At 44.2% G+C, this 14,958-nt stretch overlaps 1 protein-coding gene across 1 annotated transcript in view; it reads left to right on the top strand.

The window, feature by feature from the left end:
• LOC124804792 (acetylcholine receptor subunit beta-like 2) overlaps positions 1-14,958 on the top strand; it is a 308,830-nt gene that overhangs the window by 77,324 nt on the left and 216,548 nt on the right. The window contains exon 5 of the mRNA XM_047265120.1: positions 6,505-6,685. Within this exon, the coding sequence (XP_047121076.1) occupies positions 6,505-6,685 (181 nt within the window). The remainder of the gene's footprint in view (positions 1-6,504; positions 6,686-14,958) is intronic.

The raw sequence follows: 14,958 nt of genomic DNA, 5'->3' as shown, positions 1-14,958 counted from the left end.
CCGCGATTTTAAAGGAGAGAATTGAAACCCGTGTGAGAGGGTCCATGCAGAGGCACGCCGTATAGCCACCTGGAGCTGCCGTTCTGCAGATGGCATCGAGGAGGAACTAACCCAAATGCAGAAATCATCCACATACAGGGCAGGGGCGACCAAGGGACCGACAGAGGCCACAAGTCCATCGATAGCAATGAGGTAAAGAAGGACACTCAAGACAGAACCCTGTGGGATGCCCGTCTCCTGGGTCCGTGGAGAACTAAAAGCAGTACCAACTCGAACTCTGAATGACCGATGGATCAGGAACTGGCGGATAAAAATCGGGAGTGGGCCCCGAAGACCCCACTGATGAAGGGTTAGTAAGATGTGATGGCGCCAGGCCGTGTCATAGGCCTTGCGAAGGTCAAAAAACACTGCAACCAAATGGCGGCGCTGGGAAAAAGCCTGCCGAACTGCGGATTCCAAGCGAAGTAAATGATCGATTGGAGATCGTCCCTCTCGAAAGCCACACTGGTAAGGGGACAATAGATCCCGAGATTCGAGGACCCAAGTGAGCCAACGGGCTACCAGCCGTTCAAGTAACTTACAACCAACATTGGTCAAACTAATTGGCCGATAGCTGTCAACAGATAGGGGGTTCTGACCAGGCTTAAGGACAGGAACCACAATGCTATCCCTCCACTGAGAAGGGAAGTCACCCTGGAGCCAGATACGGTTAAACACCCGAAGAAGATGGTGCCGTTGTGGAGCACTGAGATGTTGAAGCAGCTGGTTATGAATGGAATCTGGGCCAGGGGCCGTATCGTGAGAAGAAGATAGAGCAGAAAGAAATTCCCATTCAGTGAAAGGTTCGTTGTAAGATTCTGACTCACAAGTGGTGAAACATAAGGTGACAGCTTCAGCCTGCTGTTTTTGATGAAGGAAAGCAGCTGGATAGGAGGCCGACGCTGATGCCACTGCAAAATGGGTCGCAAGATGTTCTGCGAGAACTAATGGGTCCGTACAAATGCCATCTGGGAGGTGAAGGCCTGGGAGGGTGGACTGCCGATGGCAACCTTGGAGAGAGCGAAGTGTAGCCCATACCCGTGACAGAGGGACAGTGGAACCAAGGGAAGAAACGAATCGTTCCCAACATATCCGCTTGCTCTGTTTGATTAAATAACGGGCTTTAGCGCGAAGGCGCTTAAAGGTAGAAAGGCTGGCTACAGATGGGTGCCTCTTGAAGTGTTGCAAAGCTCGACGGCGATCACGGATGGCAATGGCAATGGCCGTACTCCACCACGGGACTTGCCGACGACGAAATTGTCCAGATGAGCGCGGGACAGCAAGGTTAGCAGCGCGAACAATTGCGTCAGACACGTCACGTAGGACGTCATCAATACAACCCGACAAAGAGGGAGAAAACTCGACCTGTGCAGTATATAGAGGCCAATCGGCGCGGTGGAAAGACCAACGAGGTAACCTCTCCATCGGGGAGCGGGAAGGGAGCGTGATAATCAACGGGAAATGGTCACTATCACAAAGGTCGTCATGTGGCGACCAGTGTAATGAAGGGAGGAGAGAGGGAGAAGAAAGAGAAAGATCAATGGCAGAAAAGGTACCATGACCAGCACTGAAATGAGTAGGGGAGCCATCATTAAGAAGGCACAGGTCGTGGTCTGCAATAAATTGGTCTATAAGAAGACCTCGTCTAGATGGAAAGGCACTGCCCCACAAAGGATGATGAGCATTAAAATCCCCAAGGAGGAGGAAGGGAGGAGGAAGTTGCTGAAGAAGGGTGGTTAAGGCAGCAGGTGTAAGAGTCCTGTCAGGAGGGAGATAAAGATTGCATACTGTGACTGCAGAGTCTAAGTGGACCCTAACAGCAACCGCTTCCAATGTAGTTTGGAGAGGAATCCACGTGCTAGCAATGTCTGTACGGACCAACGTACAAACGCCACCAGAAGCCCGCAAGGGTCCGACCCGATTTCGACAGAAAACACGGAACCCACGGAGGGTCGGTGAGTGAGCATCAGTAAAATGAGATTCCTGGAGAACCACACAAGCTGCTGAGTAGGACGAAAGAAGGGATTTCAATTCCGGAAGGTGACGATAGTAGCCATTACAATTCCAATGGAGAACCACAGAACGATGGTTTAAATGAGGGCTGAACACGCTAAATCCAGTCATACCGCCGGGTCCCCACCCGTCACCGACAAGGAGGGGGCGACATCCATAAACGACAGGTCAGAATCCGGTTGTGAAGTCGGGGAAGGGACCTCCGGTGACACCAGAGGCTCTTTGTCCCGGGACTTATGTTTCTTCTTCTTTTCAGGCTGAGATCGAGGAGGGCTGTGTGGCATAATGGAGCCAGCTGCAGCAAGATCAGGAACAGAAAGAGACCGGGCGACCTGGGGGCCGATAGACCGCGGCTCTCGCGGTCGCCGCGCTGCAGCAGACCTTTGACCTGGAAGGTGCCGGGAAGGGGCATCCCGGGAGAGGCGCCCTTGACCGGCAGACGCCGAAGGAGTGGGACACTTCTCCGGCTGGGGAGGGGGAGCAGCGCCCAGAGGAGAAGGTGTGGGAGCCGCAGGGGAGGGGGGAAGGAGAGGGGTCCGGGATGGGGGTAAGGAAGGGGGAGGAAGGGATGAATATGTAACCAAGGCGTAACTAGATGTCATGGACACAGGGTGCAATCGTGCATATTTCTTACGGGCCTCTGTGTAGCTTAAACGATCAAGGGACTTATACTCCTGTATCTTTTTTTCTTTCTTATAGACTGGGCAATCTGCTGAACGTGGAGAATGACTACCATGACAATTTACACATACAGGAGGGGGAACACAGGGACTCCCCTCATGGAGTGGACGTCCGCAGTCACCACAGAGAGGGTCCTGGGAACAGCGAGAAGACATGTGGCCAAAACGCAAGCACTTAAAACACCGCATAGGTGGTGGGATGTACGGCTTCACATCACAGCGATAGACCATAATCTTAACTTTCTCAGGAAGGGTATCCCCTTCAAAGGCCAGGATAAAGGCACCAGTATCAATACGATTATCTTTAGGACCCTTCTGAACACGCCGAACAAAGTGAACACCCCGCTGTCCGAGATTGTCCCGAAGTTCCTCATCAGTTTGAAGGATGAGGTCTCTGTGAAAAATCACACCTTGTACCATATTTAGAGACTGGTGAGGGGTAATGGACACGGGTATTGTGCCAAGATGGGTACAGGCACGAAGGGCCGCAGATTGGGCAGCCGAAGCAGTTTTTATCAGCAGCGAACCTGACCGCATCTTGCTCAGGGAGTCCCCTTCGCCGAACTTGTCTTCAATGTGTTCCACAAAGAATAAAGGTTTGACACTGGTGAAAGTATCTCCATCAGTCCTGGTGCAAACTAGATAACGGGGGAAAGGTTTTGCCCCTAGACGACGGGCCTGACCCTCCTCCCAGGGGGTAGCCACGGAAGGGAAGGCCGAAGGGGCAAGAGAAGCAGCACTTGAGGAATCAGTACCACGCAGAGAGACGGCCGCAGAAGAGCGGCCAGAGTTTTTGACCCGTATGCGTTTCATCTGCATAGCGTCCGCCCTGATACCACCCACTCCGATCAGGGGCTCTCCTCACGGGCGCCACCCAGCCACAGCAAGGGCCGTCTGGCACGGCGGCCATTGCCGGGAGTTCCAATGCTCCAGGATGACGAGCAACCACTCCAAGGCATGCATGAGGAGGTCACAGCTCAGGTATCAGAAGTGTGATCCCTGTGTGTTCAGGGGGCTCAACCAAAAGGGTACATAGCGACCCCACCACACGGGCTGGCTACCGTGCTGGCTATGCACCCTAGCATCAGACAACGACGTAAAAGAAAAGGTGGAATGTACTAGGAGGGCACACGTCGGAGACACTAGGTAAGGTGCTCTTCCCCAAATGGCTCACACTACGGAAGAGAAATTTTGGAATGGAGGTCAAACCCCAGAGGGGACCAAGGAATGCCAAAAGGAGGAGATGATTACGCAACAAAGCCGGAGTGTAAAACCAACAGAACCAGGAGGATAGCGGGGGCCAACATAAGCAAGGACACCAATAGAGGGAGAGGAGAGGGCGAGGGGAAAGGGGTATGGAGGGGAAAGGAGGGGAAGGGAAAGGAAATGCAGCCTGGGAGAGAAAGAAGGCTGCAATGGCTCGGGGCCCCGTGCTCGCCACGCACGTATCCACAAAAGAGTTGTGGACCCCCTGGGGGGTGGATGAAATTAAGTCGGAACTCATCAAATACAGTGGAATGTCAGGTCTTAAATGACTACACAGAATAACTGAAATGGCGTGGGAGTCGGAACAGGTTCCATCAGACTGGACGAAAGCAGTAATCACACCAATCTTTAAACATGGAAACAGAAAAGATTTTAACAACTACAGAGGTATGTCTTTAATCAGCGTTGTGGGTAAAATCTTCTCAGGTATTGTTGAAAGGAAAGTGCTAGTATTAGTTGAGGACAAACTGGATGAAAATCAGTGTGGGTTTAGGCCTCTTAGAGGTTGTCAGGACCAGATCTTTAGCTTACGGCAAATAATGGAAAAGTGTTACGAGTGGAACAGGGAATTGTATCTATGCTTTATAGATCTAGAAAAGGCATATGACCGGCTTCCTAGGAGGAATTTATTGTCTGTTCTACGAGATTATGGAATAGGAGGCAAACTTTTGCAAGCAATTAAAGGTCTTTACATAGGTAGTCAGGCGTCATTTAGAGTTGACGGTAAATTGAGTTCATAGTTCAGAGTAGCTTCAGGGGTAAGAAAAGGCTGCAACCTGTCTCCACTGTTGTTCATATTATTTATGGATCATATTTTGAAAACAATAGACTGCCTGGGTGAGATCAAGATATGTGAACACAAAATAAGCAGTCCCGCATATGCGGATGACTTAAGTTGTGATGGCAGATTCGTTTGAAAGTTTGCAAAGTAATATTTCAGAGCTAGATCAGAAATGTAAAGACTATGATATGAAGATTAGCATCTCCAAAACGAAAGTAATGTCAATGGGAAAGAGATCGGATTGAGTGCCAAATAGGAGCAACAAAATTAGAACAGGTGGACGGTTTCAAGTACTTAGGATGCACATTCTCACAGGATGGCAACATAGTGAAAGAACTGGAAGCGAGGTGTAGCAAAGCTAATGCAGTGAGCGCTCAGCTGCGATCTACTCTCTTCTGCAAGAAGGAAGTCAGTACCAAGACTAAGTTATCTGTTCACCGTTCAATCTTTCGACCAACTTTGTTGTTTGTGAGCGAAAGCTGGGTGGAATCAGGTTACCTTATCAATAAGGTTGAGGTTACGGATATGAAAGTAACTAGGATGATTGCAGGTACTATTAGATGGGAACAATGGCAGGAGGGTGTCCATAATGAGGAAATCAAAGAAAAACTGGGAATGAACTCTATAGATGTAGCAGTCAGGGCGAACAGGCTTAGATGGTGGGGTCATGTTACACGCATGGGAGAAGCAAGGTTACCCAAGAGACTCATGGGTTCAGCAGTAGAGAGTAGGAGGAGTCGGGGTAGATCAAGGAGAGGGTACCTGGATTCAGTTAAGAATGATTTTGAAGTAATAGGCTTAACATCAGAAGAGGCACGAATAGGGGATCATGAAGGAATTTTAATTGGGGGACTACGCTCCAGACTGAACGCTGAAAGGCATAATCAGTCTTAAATGATGATGATGATCTGTATGGTAAGCATATTGGCAGTTGACCCTAAATAATAAAAAGTGTGAGGTAATCTACATGAGTGCTAAAAGGAATCCGTTAAACGTCGGTTACACGGTAAATCAGTCAAATCTTTTAGAATACTGCTGCACAATGTGGGATTCTTACCAGGTAGGACTGACTGAGTACATCGAAAAAGTTCAAAGAAGAGCAGCACGTTCTGTAGTATCGCAAAATAGGGAGAGAGTGTCACTGAAATGATACAAGATTTGGGATGGAAATTATTAAAACAAAGGCGTTTTTCGTTGCGACGGGATCTTCTCACGAAACTCCAATCACCAATTTGCTCCTCCGATTGAACTATTTTGTTGACACCGATCTATAGAGGGAGCAATGATCACCATGATAAAATAAGGGAAATCAGAGCTCTTACGGAAAGATATAGGTTTTCGTTCTTTCTTCTCGCTCTACGAGATAGGAATAATAGTGAATTGTGAAGGTGGTTCGAAGAACCCTCTGTCAGGCACTAAAATGTGATTTGCAGAATATCTGTAGATGTGGATAGGAGGCTCATGACTAACTCCAAATTTCACTCTCAAAACTTTTTTCAGGGGCATCTCAGAGACGTAGGTGTGTAAGTAAGTACATATTAAGACCTATATTTCAGTTTTCTTTTCATGTAACTGAATATAAATAAGAGAGAGAGAGAGAGAGAGAAAGAGAGAGGAAACAATATCGAAAAATCCATATGGCGCGATGGTGGCAAGACAAGAGAGAGGAATTACACTCAATTTATTTTTAGTTATATTTTCCTAAGACTCGGTGTGCTTTTACAGCGCCGACGGCAACTACGAGGTGACCCTGATGACGAAGGCGACGCTGAGGTCCACGGGAGAGGTGTTCTGGAAGCCGCCCGCCATCTACAAGTCCTCCTGCGAGATCAATGTCGAGTACTTCCCTTTCGACGAGCAGAGCTGCACGATGAAGTTTGGTTCTTGGACGTACAATGGATTTCAGGTAGAACCCTCTTATAGGAGATCTGTTCTGTCTACAGTTAAAACACGTCAATCTCAATACACTGACACTATGTGATCAAAAGTATACGGACACCCCCAAAAACATACGTTTGTCACATTAGGTCCATTGTGCTGGCGCCAACTGCCAGGTACTCAATATCTGCGACCTCTGCAGACATTAGACATCATGAGAGATCAGAATGGGGCGTTCCTGATTGAGTATCACTTGTGTCATATGTCTGCACGCGAGATTTCCACTCTCTTAAACATCCCTAGTTACACCGTTTCCGATGCGATAGTTAAGTGAAAACGTTAAAGGACACGTGCAGCACAAAAGCAACAGGCTGATCTCGTCTGTTGACTGACAGAGACCGTCGACAGTGGAAGAGCGGCGTAATGTGTAGCAGGCAGACATCTATCCAAACCATCACACAGGAATTACAAACTGCATCAGGATCCACTGCGAGTACTATGACAGTTGGGCGGGAGGTGAGAAAACTTGGATTTTATGGTCTAGCGGCTGCTCATAAGCCACACATCACGCTGGTAAATGCCAAACAACGCCTCGCTTGCTATAAGGAGCGTGAACGTTGGACGATTGAACAGTGGAAAAACGTTGTGTGAAGAGACGAATGACGGTGCACAATGTGGCGATCCACTGGCAGGGTGTGGGTATAGCCAATGCCCGGTGAACGTCATGTGCCAGCGTGTGCAGTGCCAACAGTAAAATTTGGAGGCAGTGGTGTTACTGTGTGGTCGTGTTTTTCATGGAGAGGGCTTGCACGCCTTGTTGTTTTGCGTAGCAGTGTCACAGCACAGGCCTAAATTGATGTGTTAAGCACCTTCTTGCTTCCCAGTGTTGAAGAGCAATTCGGGGATGGCGTTTGCACGACAATAACATCCCTGTAACAGACTGGCGTGCACAGAGTCCTGGCCTGAATCCTATAAAACAACTTTGGGATTTTTGGAACGCCGACTTCGTGCCAGGCCCCACCGACCGACATCGATACCTCTCCTCAGTGCAGCACTCCGTGAAGAATGGGCTGTCATTCCCCATCAAACCTTCCAGCACCTAACTGAATGTATGCCTGCGAGAGTGAAAGTTGTCATCAAGGCTAAGGGTGGGCCAACACCATACTGAATTACAGCATTACCGGTGGAGGGCACCACGAACTTGTAAATCGTTTTCAGCCAAGTGTCCGGATACTTTTCATCACATAGTGTAGTTGTGGAGTGTTACAAAAAGTATACTCCATACGAGCACCAAATACGGTATTTCAGATAATAACGTTTAGTGATTAACGTCCCGTTGTTGACTGTATCATTACTGATTGAGCATATGCTCGCTTATAGGCTGAAAGAAGTCGACAGCTTCGATTCAAAGGATCCATCCCGACAATTTCTTGAAGAGATTTAGGGAGAAATGTGAAAACTTAAGTATGTTGGACGGACGGTTATTTGAACTTGTTTTCTCCCGTTTACGATTCCAGAGCTTTAATCCCTGAGCTATCATGTGCAATAATATCATGTATTATAGCACTGAAATAAAATACTGTGCTTGCCTCTGTCTTTAAGAACTGTAAAATATGATTCCCCCTAAACTGAGAAACAGTTTAGCAACACATTATTTTCGGAACTCTTATTTCCATTTCAGGCTGTTCACTTGCATCTTTCCACACTTGACGACGAAACTGAATCTTAAAATGTATTATCACATTCTCATTTTATTCTGCTACACAAGTTTGGCAGCTGAAACAGACACGATTATTAACTTCACAATAATTTTTAGTCCCTAGTAGCCTCCATATACTTACGAGACATAGGGACTGATGACCTTAGCAGTTAAGTCCCATAAGATTTCACACATACTTACGAGACACGAAAGTGTGAAACAGAAACAAGGGCGTTAGGAAACAGTTCGAGGTTCTAGCTATGCGTGCCCTCACATCAGTTGTTCATGTCACCACTTTTTGTTCCAGAGCTTTTCATAATGTTAAAGAACGTATTGAAACCTTCCCTTTAAAGCTGAACCATCGTTTCAACCGTTGGTTTCTTGAGTTTCTTCGAATAATGTAGGTCCAAGCCACATCGTACGGAGATATTGCAATTCTGTGAAATGAGATCAGAAATGTGAATCAGTTTCCACGATAATTTAGAATTCTGTTCTCACTACAGGCTAAGGTCTGTGAATGATGATTTAGAGGAAAAGGTAAATTTACAAAATAATTTGATGAGGAACTTGTACTATGTTACTTTTCGAGGTTCTTTTGGATCTACGAAAGCGCAGATGCAGTAAACTCATTTTGAGGCGGAATGTGGGTCAACTTGTATTACGCCAGTAAAAGGGCTTTTGTTTTCACTCAGTAACCAAACCCAACCCTCAGCGCTAACCGAAACAAGTCCAGATTTGTTACCAATCTGGACTTGTCTCCACTGTTAATAAATCTTAAAATTTTATTAACTAAACACAGGATGATTCACTGATGCACTATGTAGTTTCTTTTTATGGACACGTAGCACAAGATGGGTCTCATTGTGCAGTGCTGTTACAATAATGATTTGTTAGTATGATACATACATCAAAATATATTCCCTCTATCGCAAATAATCATGCATAGGTTTCGTAATCACTAAACGCAAACTCACAGAAAATTCATAGTCTCGCCTTATGGTAGGCCAGTCGTAAAGTTTGTTAGTTAGTTTCTTTCATGTTCCATGGATCATTTTCTACGACAAATCGTAATGATATAGAACGAAACATTTTACATTCACATCGCAAATTAATTTATAAATATGACTACATGTTGAAGTGAAGTGGAAGGAAGACAAGGATTTCTGGTCAGATGAGTATCGGGTAATATCAACAGCAGCAGAAAATGGTATAACAGGTGTAGGATTCGTTATGAATAGGAAGGTAGGGCAGAGGGTGTGTTACTGTGAACAGTTCAGTGACCGGGTTGTTCTAATCAGAATCGACAGCAGACCAACACCGACAACGATAGTTCAGGTATACATGCCGACGTCGCAAGCTGAAGATGAACAGATAGAGAAATTGTATGAGGATGTTGAAAGGGTATTGCAGTATGTAAAGGGGGATGAAAATCTAATAGTCATGGGCGACTGGAATGCAGTTGTAGGGGAAGGAGTAGAAGAAAAGGTTACGGGAGAATATGGGCTTGGGACAAGGAATGAAAGAGGAGAAAGACTAATTGAGTTCTGTAACAAGTTTCAGCTAGTAATAGCGAATACCCTGTTCAAGAATCACAAGAGGAGGAGGTATACTTGGAAAAGGCCGGGAGATACGGGAAGATTTCAATTAGATTACATCATGGTCAGACAGAGATTCCGAAATCAGATACTGGATTGTAAGGCGTACCCAGGAGCAGATAAAGACTCAGTTCACAATATAGTGGTGATGAAGAGTAGGCTGAAGTTCAAGACATTAGTCAGGAAGAATCAATACCTATAGAAGTGGGATACGGAAGTACTAAGGAATGACGAGATACGTTTGAAGTTCTCTAGCGCTATAGATACAGCAATAAGGAATAGCGCAGTAGGCAGTACAGTTGAAGAGGAATGGACATCTCTAAAAAGGGCCATCACAGAAGTTGGGAAGGAAAACATAGGTACAAAGAAGGTAGCTGCGAAGAAACCATGGGTAACAGAAGAAATACTTCAGTTGATTGATGAAAGGAGAAAGTACAAACATCTTCCGGGAAAATCAGGAGTTCAAAATACAAGTCGCTGAGGAATCAAATAAATAGGAAGTGCAGGGAAGCTAAGACGAAATGGCTGCAGGAAAAATGTGAAGGCATCGAAAAAGATATGATTGTCGGAAGGACAGACTCAGCATACAGGAAAGTCAAAACAACCTTTGGTGACATTAAAAGCAACGGTGGTAACATTAAGAGTGCAACGGGAATTCCACTGTTAAATGCAGAGGAGAGAGCAGATAGGTGGAAAGAATACATTGAAAGCCTCTATGAGGGTGAAGATTTGTCAGATGTGATAGAAGAAGAAACAGGAGTCGATTTAGAAGAGATAGGGGATCCAGTATTAGAATCAGAATTTAAAAGAGCTTTGGAGGACTTACGGTCAAATAAGGCAGAAGGGATAGATAACATTCCATCAGAATTTCTAAAATCATTGGGGGAAGTGGCAACAAAACGACTATTCACGTTGATGTGTAGAATATATGAGTCTGGCGATACGCATGAACAGTCTAATGAGTACACAGTATGGTTTGAGAGTAAATCGGAGAAAGACGAAGGTAATGAGAAGTAGTAGAAATGAGAACAGCGAGAAACTTAACATCAGGATTGATGGTCACGAAGTCAATGAAGTTAAGGAATTCTGCTACCTAGGCAGTAAAATAACCAATGACGGACGGAGCAAGGAGGACATCAAAAGCAGACTCGCTATGGCAAAAAAGGCATTTCTGGCCAAGAGAAGTCTACTAATATCAAATACCGGCCTTAATTTGAGGATTAAATTTCTGAGGATGTACGTCTGGAGTACAGCATTGTATGGTAGTGAAACATGGACTGTGGGAAATCCGGAACAGAAGAGAATCGAAGCATTTGAGATGTGGTGCTATAGACGAATGTTGAAAATTAGGTGGACTGATAAGGTAAGGAATGAGGAGGTTCTACGCAGAATCGGAGAGGAAAGGAATATGTGGAAAACACTGATAAGGAGAAGGGACAGGATGATAGGACATCTGCTAAGACATGAGGGAATGACTTCCATGGTACTAGAGGGAGCTGTAGAGGGCAAAAACTGTAGAGGTGGACAGAGATTGGAATACGTCAAGCAAATAATTGAGGACGTAGGTTGCAGGTGCTACTCTGAGATGAAGAGGTTAGCACAGGAAAGGAATTCGTGGCGGGCCGCATCAAACCAGTCAGTAGACTGAAAAAAAAAAAATGTTAAACATTTATAAGCTTTTTATATTTGTTTCATTTTATTTTTATTTATTACTTCCTACCAACCACCATTTACACATTACTATGACATATTTGTCTTACAGCACGTTTTTGAGCAATGGAGACTTTCTATCTTAAAGAAGAGTTACCTCAATTATATTATTCCATATGACATTATTGAATGAAAAATTTGCCATCTTACTGATTTTTCTCTCTCCAAGCTTTGCAATGATTCTAAGTGCAAATATGGCTGATCTAAGTTGTTTTAGAATTTCAAAATTTACTTTTTCCAGTTTACATTTTCCTCAGTATGGGATCCAGGAATTTTGAAGTTTCCATTCTATTTATTATTTTTTCACCATGTGTTATACTTGTCACTCATGTTGCAACCCTAGATGTGGCAGAACTGAATATGTTGTGTCGTCTTAAGACTGAGGGTGAGACCATTTGGAGAAAGCCAGGCTATGACACTTTTAAAAACTTTGTGTACCATTTCTTCTGTTTCAGCATGTATGCATGGATTGATTGCAAAAGTAATATCATCTACGAAAAGAATTAATTCTACTATTGTATATTAGACAGAGCATTGTTTACACATATGAGGAACAATCATGGACCTAAGATTGAGCCTTGGGGAACCCTAAACGTAATTTATCTCTAGTCACAGTTACGTCCGTGCACTATATTGGTTGAATTATTAAGTAAAACTTTCTGCAATCTTTTGGTTAGATATGACATTATCCATTGATTGACTATACCATGAGTCACATAAAACTTCTATTTGTCTTGTAGCACACTTTTGATTCACACTGTCAAATGCCTCACATAGATCGCAGAAAGTAGCAAACGGTGCCGTTTTATTATTCAATGCTTGTAAAATATTTTTTAGTGGATATGTAAATGGCATTCTCCTGAAATGTAGTGTTCTGCGAATATTATTGTTGTTAAGGTGTGATACTGCTGTTCCAGTAAAATGCAAATGACGTCAGCAGTGGCAACCGACAATTACGAAGGAAATTAAGTATAGCTCAACTGAACGTTGTACCTAAGATATTTTACTTAGTTTATCTGAGATCTACCAAGGTTAACTAAAGAATACATTTTGACATAAATTAATTTCTTCATTGCCCGAGACAGTGCAACGGAACGTCGAAACGATACACATCTTTCTGGCAGCGTTGATTAATCAAGCACCTAGAATTGGAAATCGGTACCGATGCAACAGCATGCGCTACCTTGTATGTTCGAAAACTTCGCGCTAGGCAAACTGAGCAAAACGTTTGGTTCTTTTTGCATTTGATATGGTCTACGATAGACCTTTAAGGGGGGCCTATAGAGGCACTATTAGTTCATGGGGAACTATGAAAACCATAGAAAACCCCAAAAAACTTTTTAGTTTTACAATTTTTCGCACTACAACCGAGCTGCGGAATCCAAGACGCTTACGCACAGAAAGTGCTTGAGTACATCACGACATATTCCTAAGATCACTGTCTCGAACATCCTTAAAAAATTTTCTTTACATGTTTATCCGTTTTAAAACACAGAGTTTCACAACCATTAGCTCATTGGCAGTTTCTTAGAGAACTCCAGAAAAAGCGTTTTCTTTACCCTTTTTCGTATAATAACCGAAGACGGCTATGGATAGAAAATGAGAGTAATTTTTACGATATAATACAGAGATCCCGCTCATGAACATGCTTCAAAATTTTCTTGATATCTTTCTCCGTTTCCGAGCTACAGACATTCGAAGTTACCCTTCTTGGACACGTAAACTACTAACGTAAATTCCAGTGTGAGGTGAAAAAGTAGTTTATAAACCGATGTACCACGGAGGAATATCCTGTGAAGTGTCTACGCTGTCATCAGAAGGCTTCTGGGAAGCCCATGTTGTTGTACTTAAGAACATGCAAAATTTTTGTCCGCGTGAAATCAGGTCTGAGGTGTAAAATTAGTTTTGCGTTATTTTAGTTTCACGTAAATAAATTATCAAAACTTTACTGACCCATAAAGTTCTTTTCATATGAGTGATATGCCCTACTGTCGAAAGGAAAAGAAGGGAACCAAAGGAAAAATGCTCTTATTGCAGTACAAAAAACGAGAATACCCTCCAGTTTAAAAGACTCCGACTAAAAAGTCGAGTACTAGCTGCCCTATTCTACCTTCCTCAGCACCTGTAAAGATTTTTCCAAAAATTTGGCATGGGAACATATTCGCGTTTTTTATGCTGAGAGAGAAGGAGACAATGGATGTGGGAAAGATGTGGATAAATAATGAAAGATAGTAGACAGTGATTGTGGTATAGAAAGAACGAAGAAGACAATGCCAGTGTGAGAGAAAGAGAGAGACACAGTGACAGTGGAACATAGTTTCAGCGACAGAAGCGTGCAAGGACAAGTGTGAAGGAGATAGTCCCAGTGGGAGAGCAACAAAGAGCAGGAGGAAGTGGAAGAACGTGAGAGGCAGGGATAACGAGAGCCAGAGTCTAAGAGAATGACAAGAAGAAAGAGGGAGATAGCTGTATTGAGAAGAGACGGCTGCAGTGGGGAGGAATTAGATAGTAGCAGTAAGATAGCAGGAGAGAGACAGTGATAGTGTTGGCGAATATTGTATAATATTGAAGTTTAAAATTCGTTAAAAAGCCGTTACTAGGACAGAAGGAAGGTGACTTTGGCTCTGAGATAGGAGTCAGTGACAGAGAGAGACAAGGGAATGATGACAATGAGTTGGGCTGAATGAGTGAGTGAGGATGGGAAAGTGGTAGTGGAGTGGTACGAGCGACTTATAACGATGGACTAATGGGTGTGAGCGAGTTAGGGGAACTTGATTGAGTGAGAGGTGACTTAAAAAGAGTGCGAGTATGTTCGCATGCCAAAAGTTTTGGGAATATTTGTAAAGGTGCTGAGTAAGGTAGAATGAGGCAGCTGGTATTCTACTTTTCTGTGTCATTCAAACAACAGTATATTCGCCATTTTGTGCTACGATAGGAGCATTTTTTTCTCTGGTGCACTATTCTCATCCCAACATTACATCCTAGTATGTAGTTATGAAATTTTCAAGAATGGTATAACGTCCGTTTCCTTATCACCACTTTTAATCAGCTATCTGGCTATTAAACTGTCTCTTGTCAAGCTACAACCACTTAAATATTCCGGCGCAAACGGAGGTATATAATGCCGGTACAGTTATCCAGTCCCTCGTTTTGTGTTGTTTCAGGCTGGACGAGGTACACGACGACTTGGACTGTCGTTTTCTTTCTTTCGTCTCAGTCAAGAGTGCTCTCGCGTTTAGGCGACATCTTCTGTCGTTCACTTATTGATTACGCTCATTGCCATAAAATGCCATCTAT

Source organism: Schistocerca piceifrons, chromosome 7, assembly GCF_021461385.2.
Source record: "Schistocerca piceifrons isolate TAMUIC-IGC-003096 chromosome 7, iqSchPice1.1, whole genome shotgun sequence".
Classification (NCBI taxonomy): Eukaryota; Metazoa; Arthropoda; class Insecta; order Orthoptera; family Acrididae; genus Schistocerca; species Schistocerca piceifrons.
Note: the sequence above shows the minus strand (reverse complement) of the source record. Positions and strands in the feature narration are given on the sequence as shown.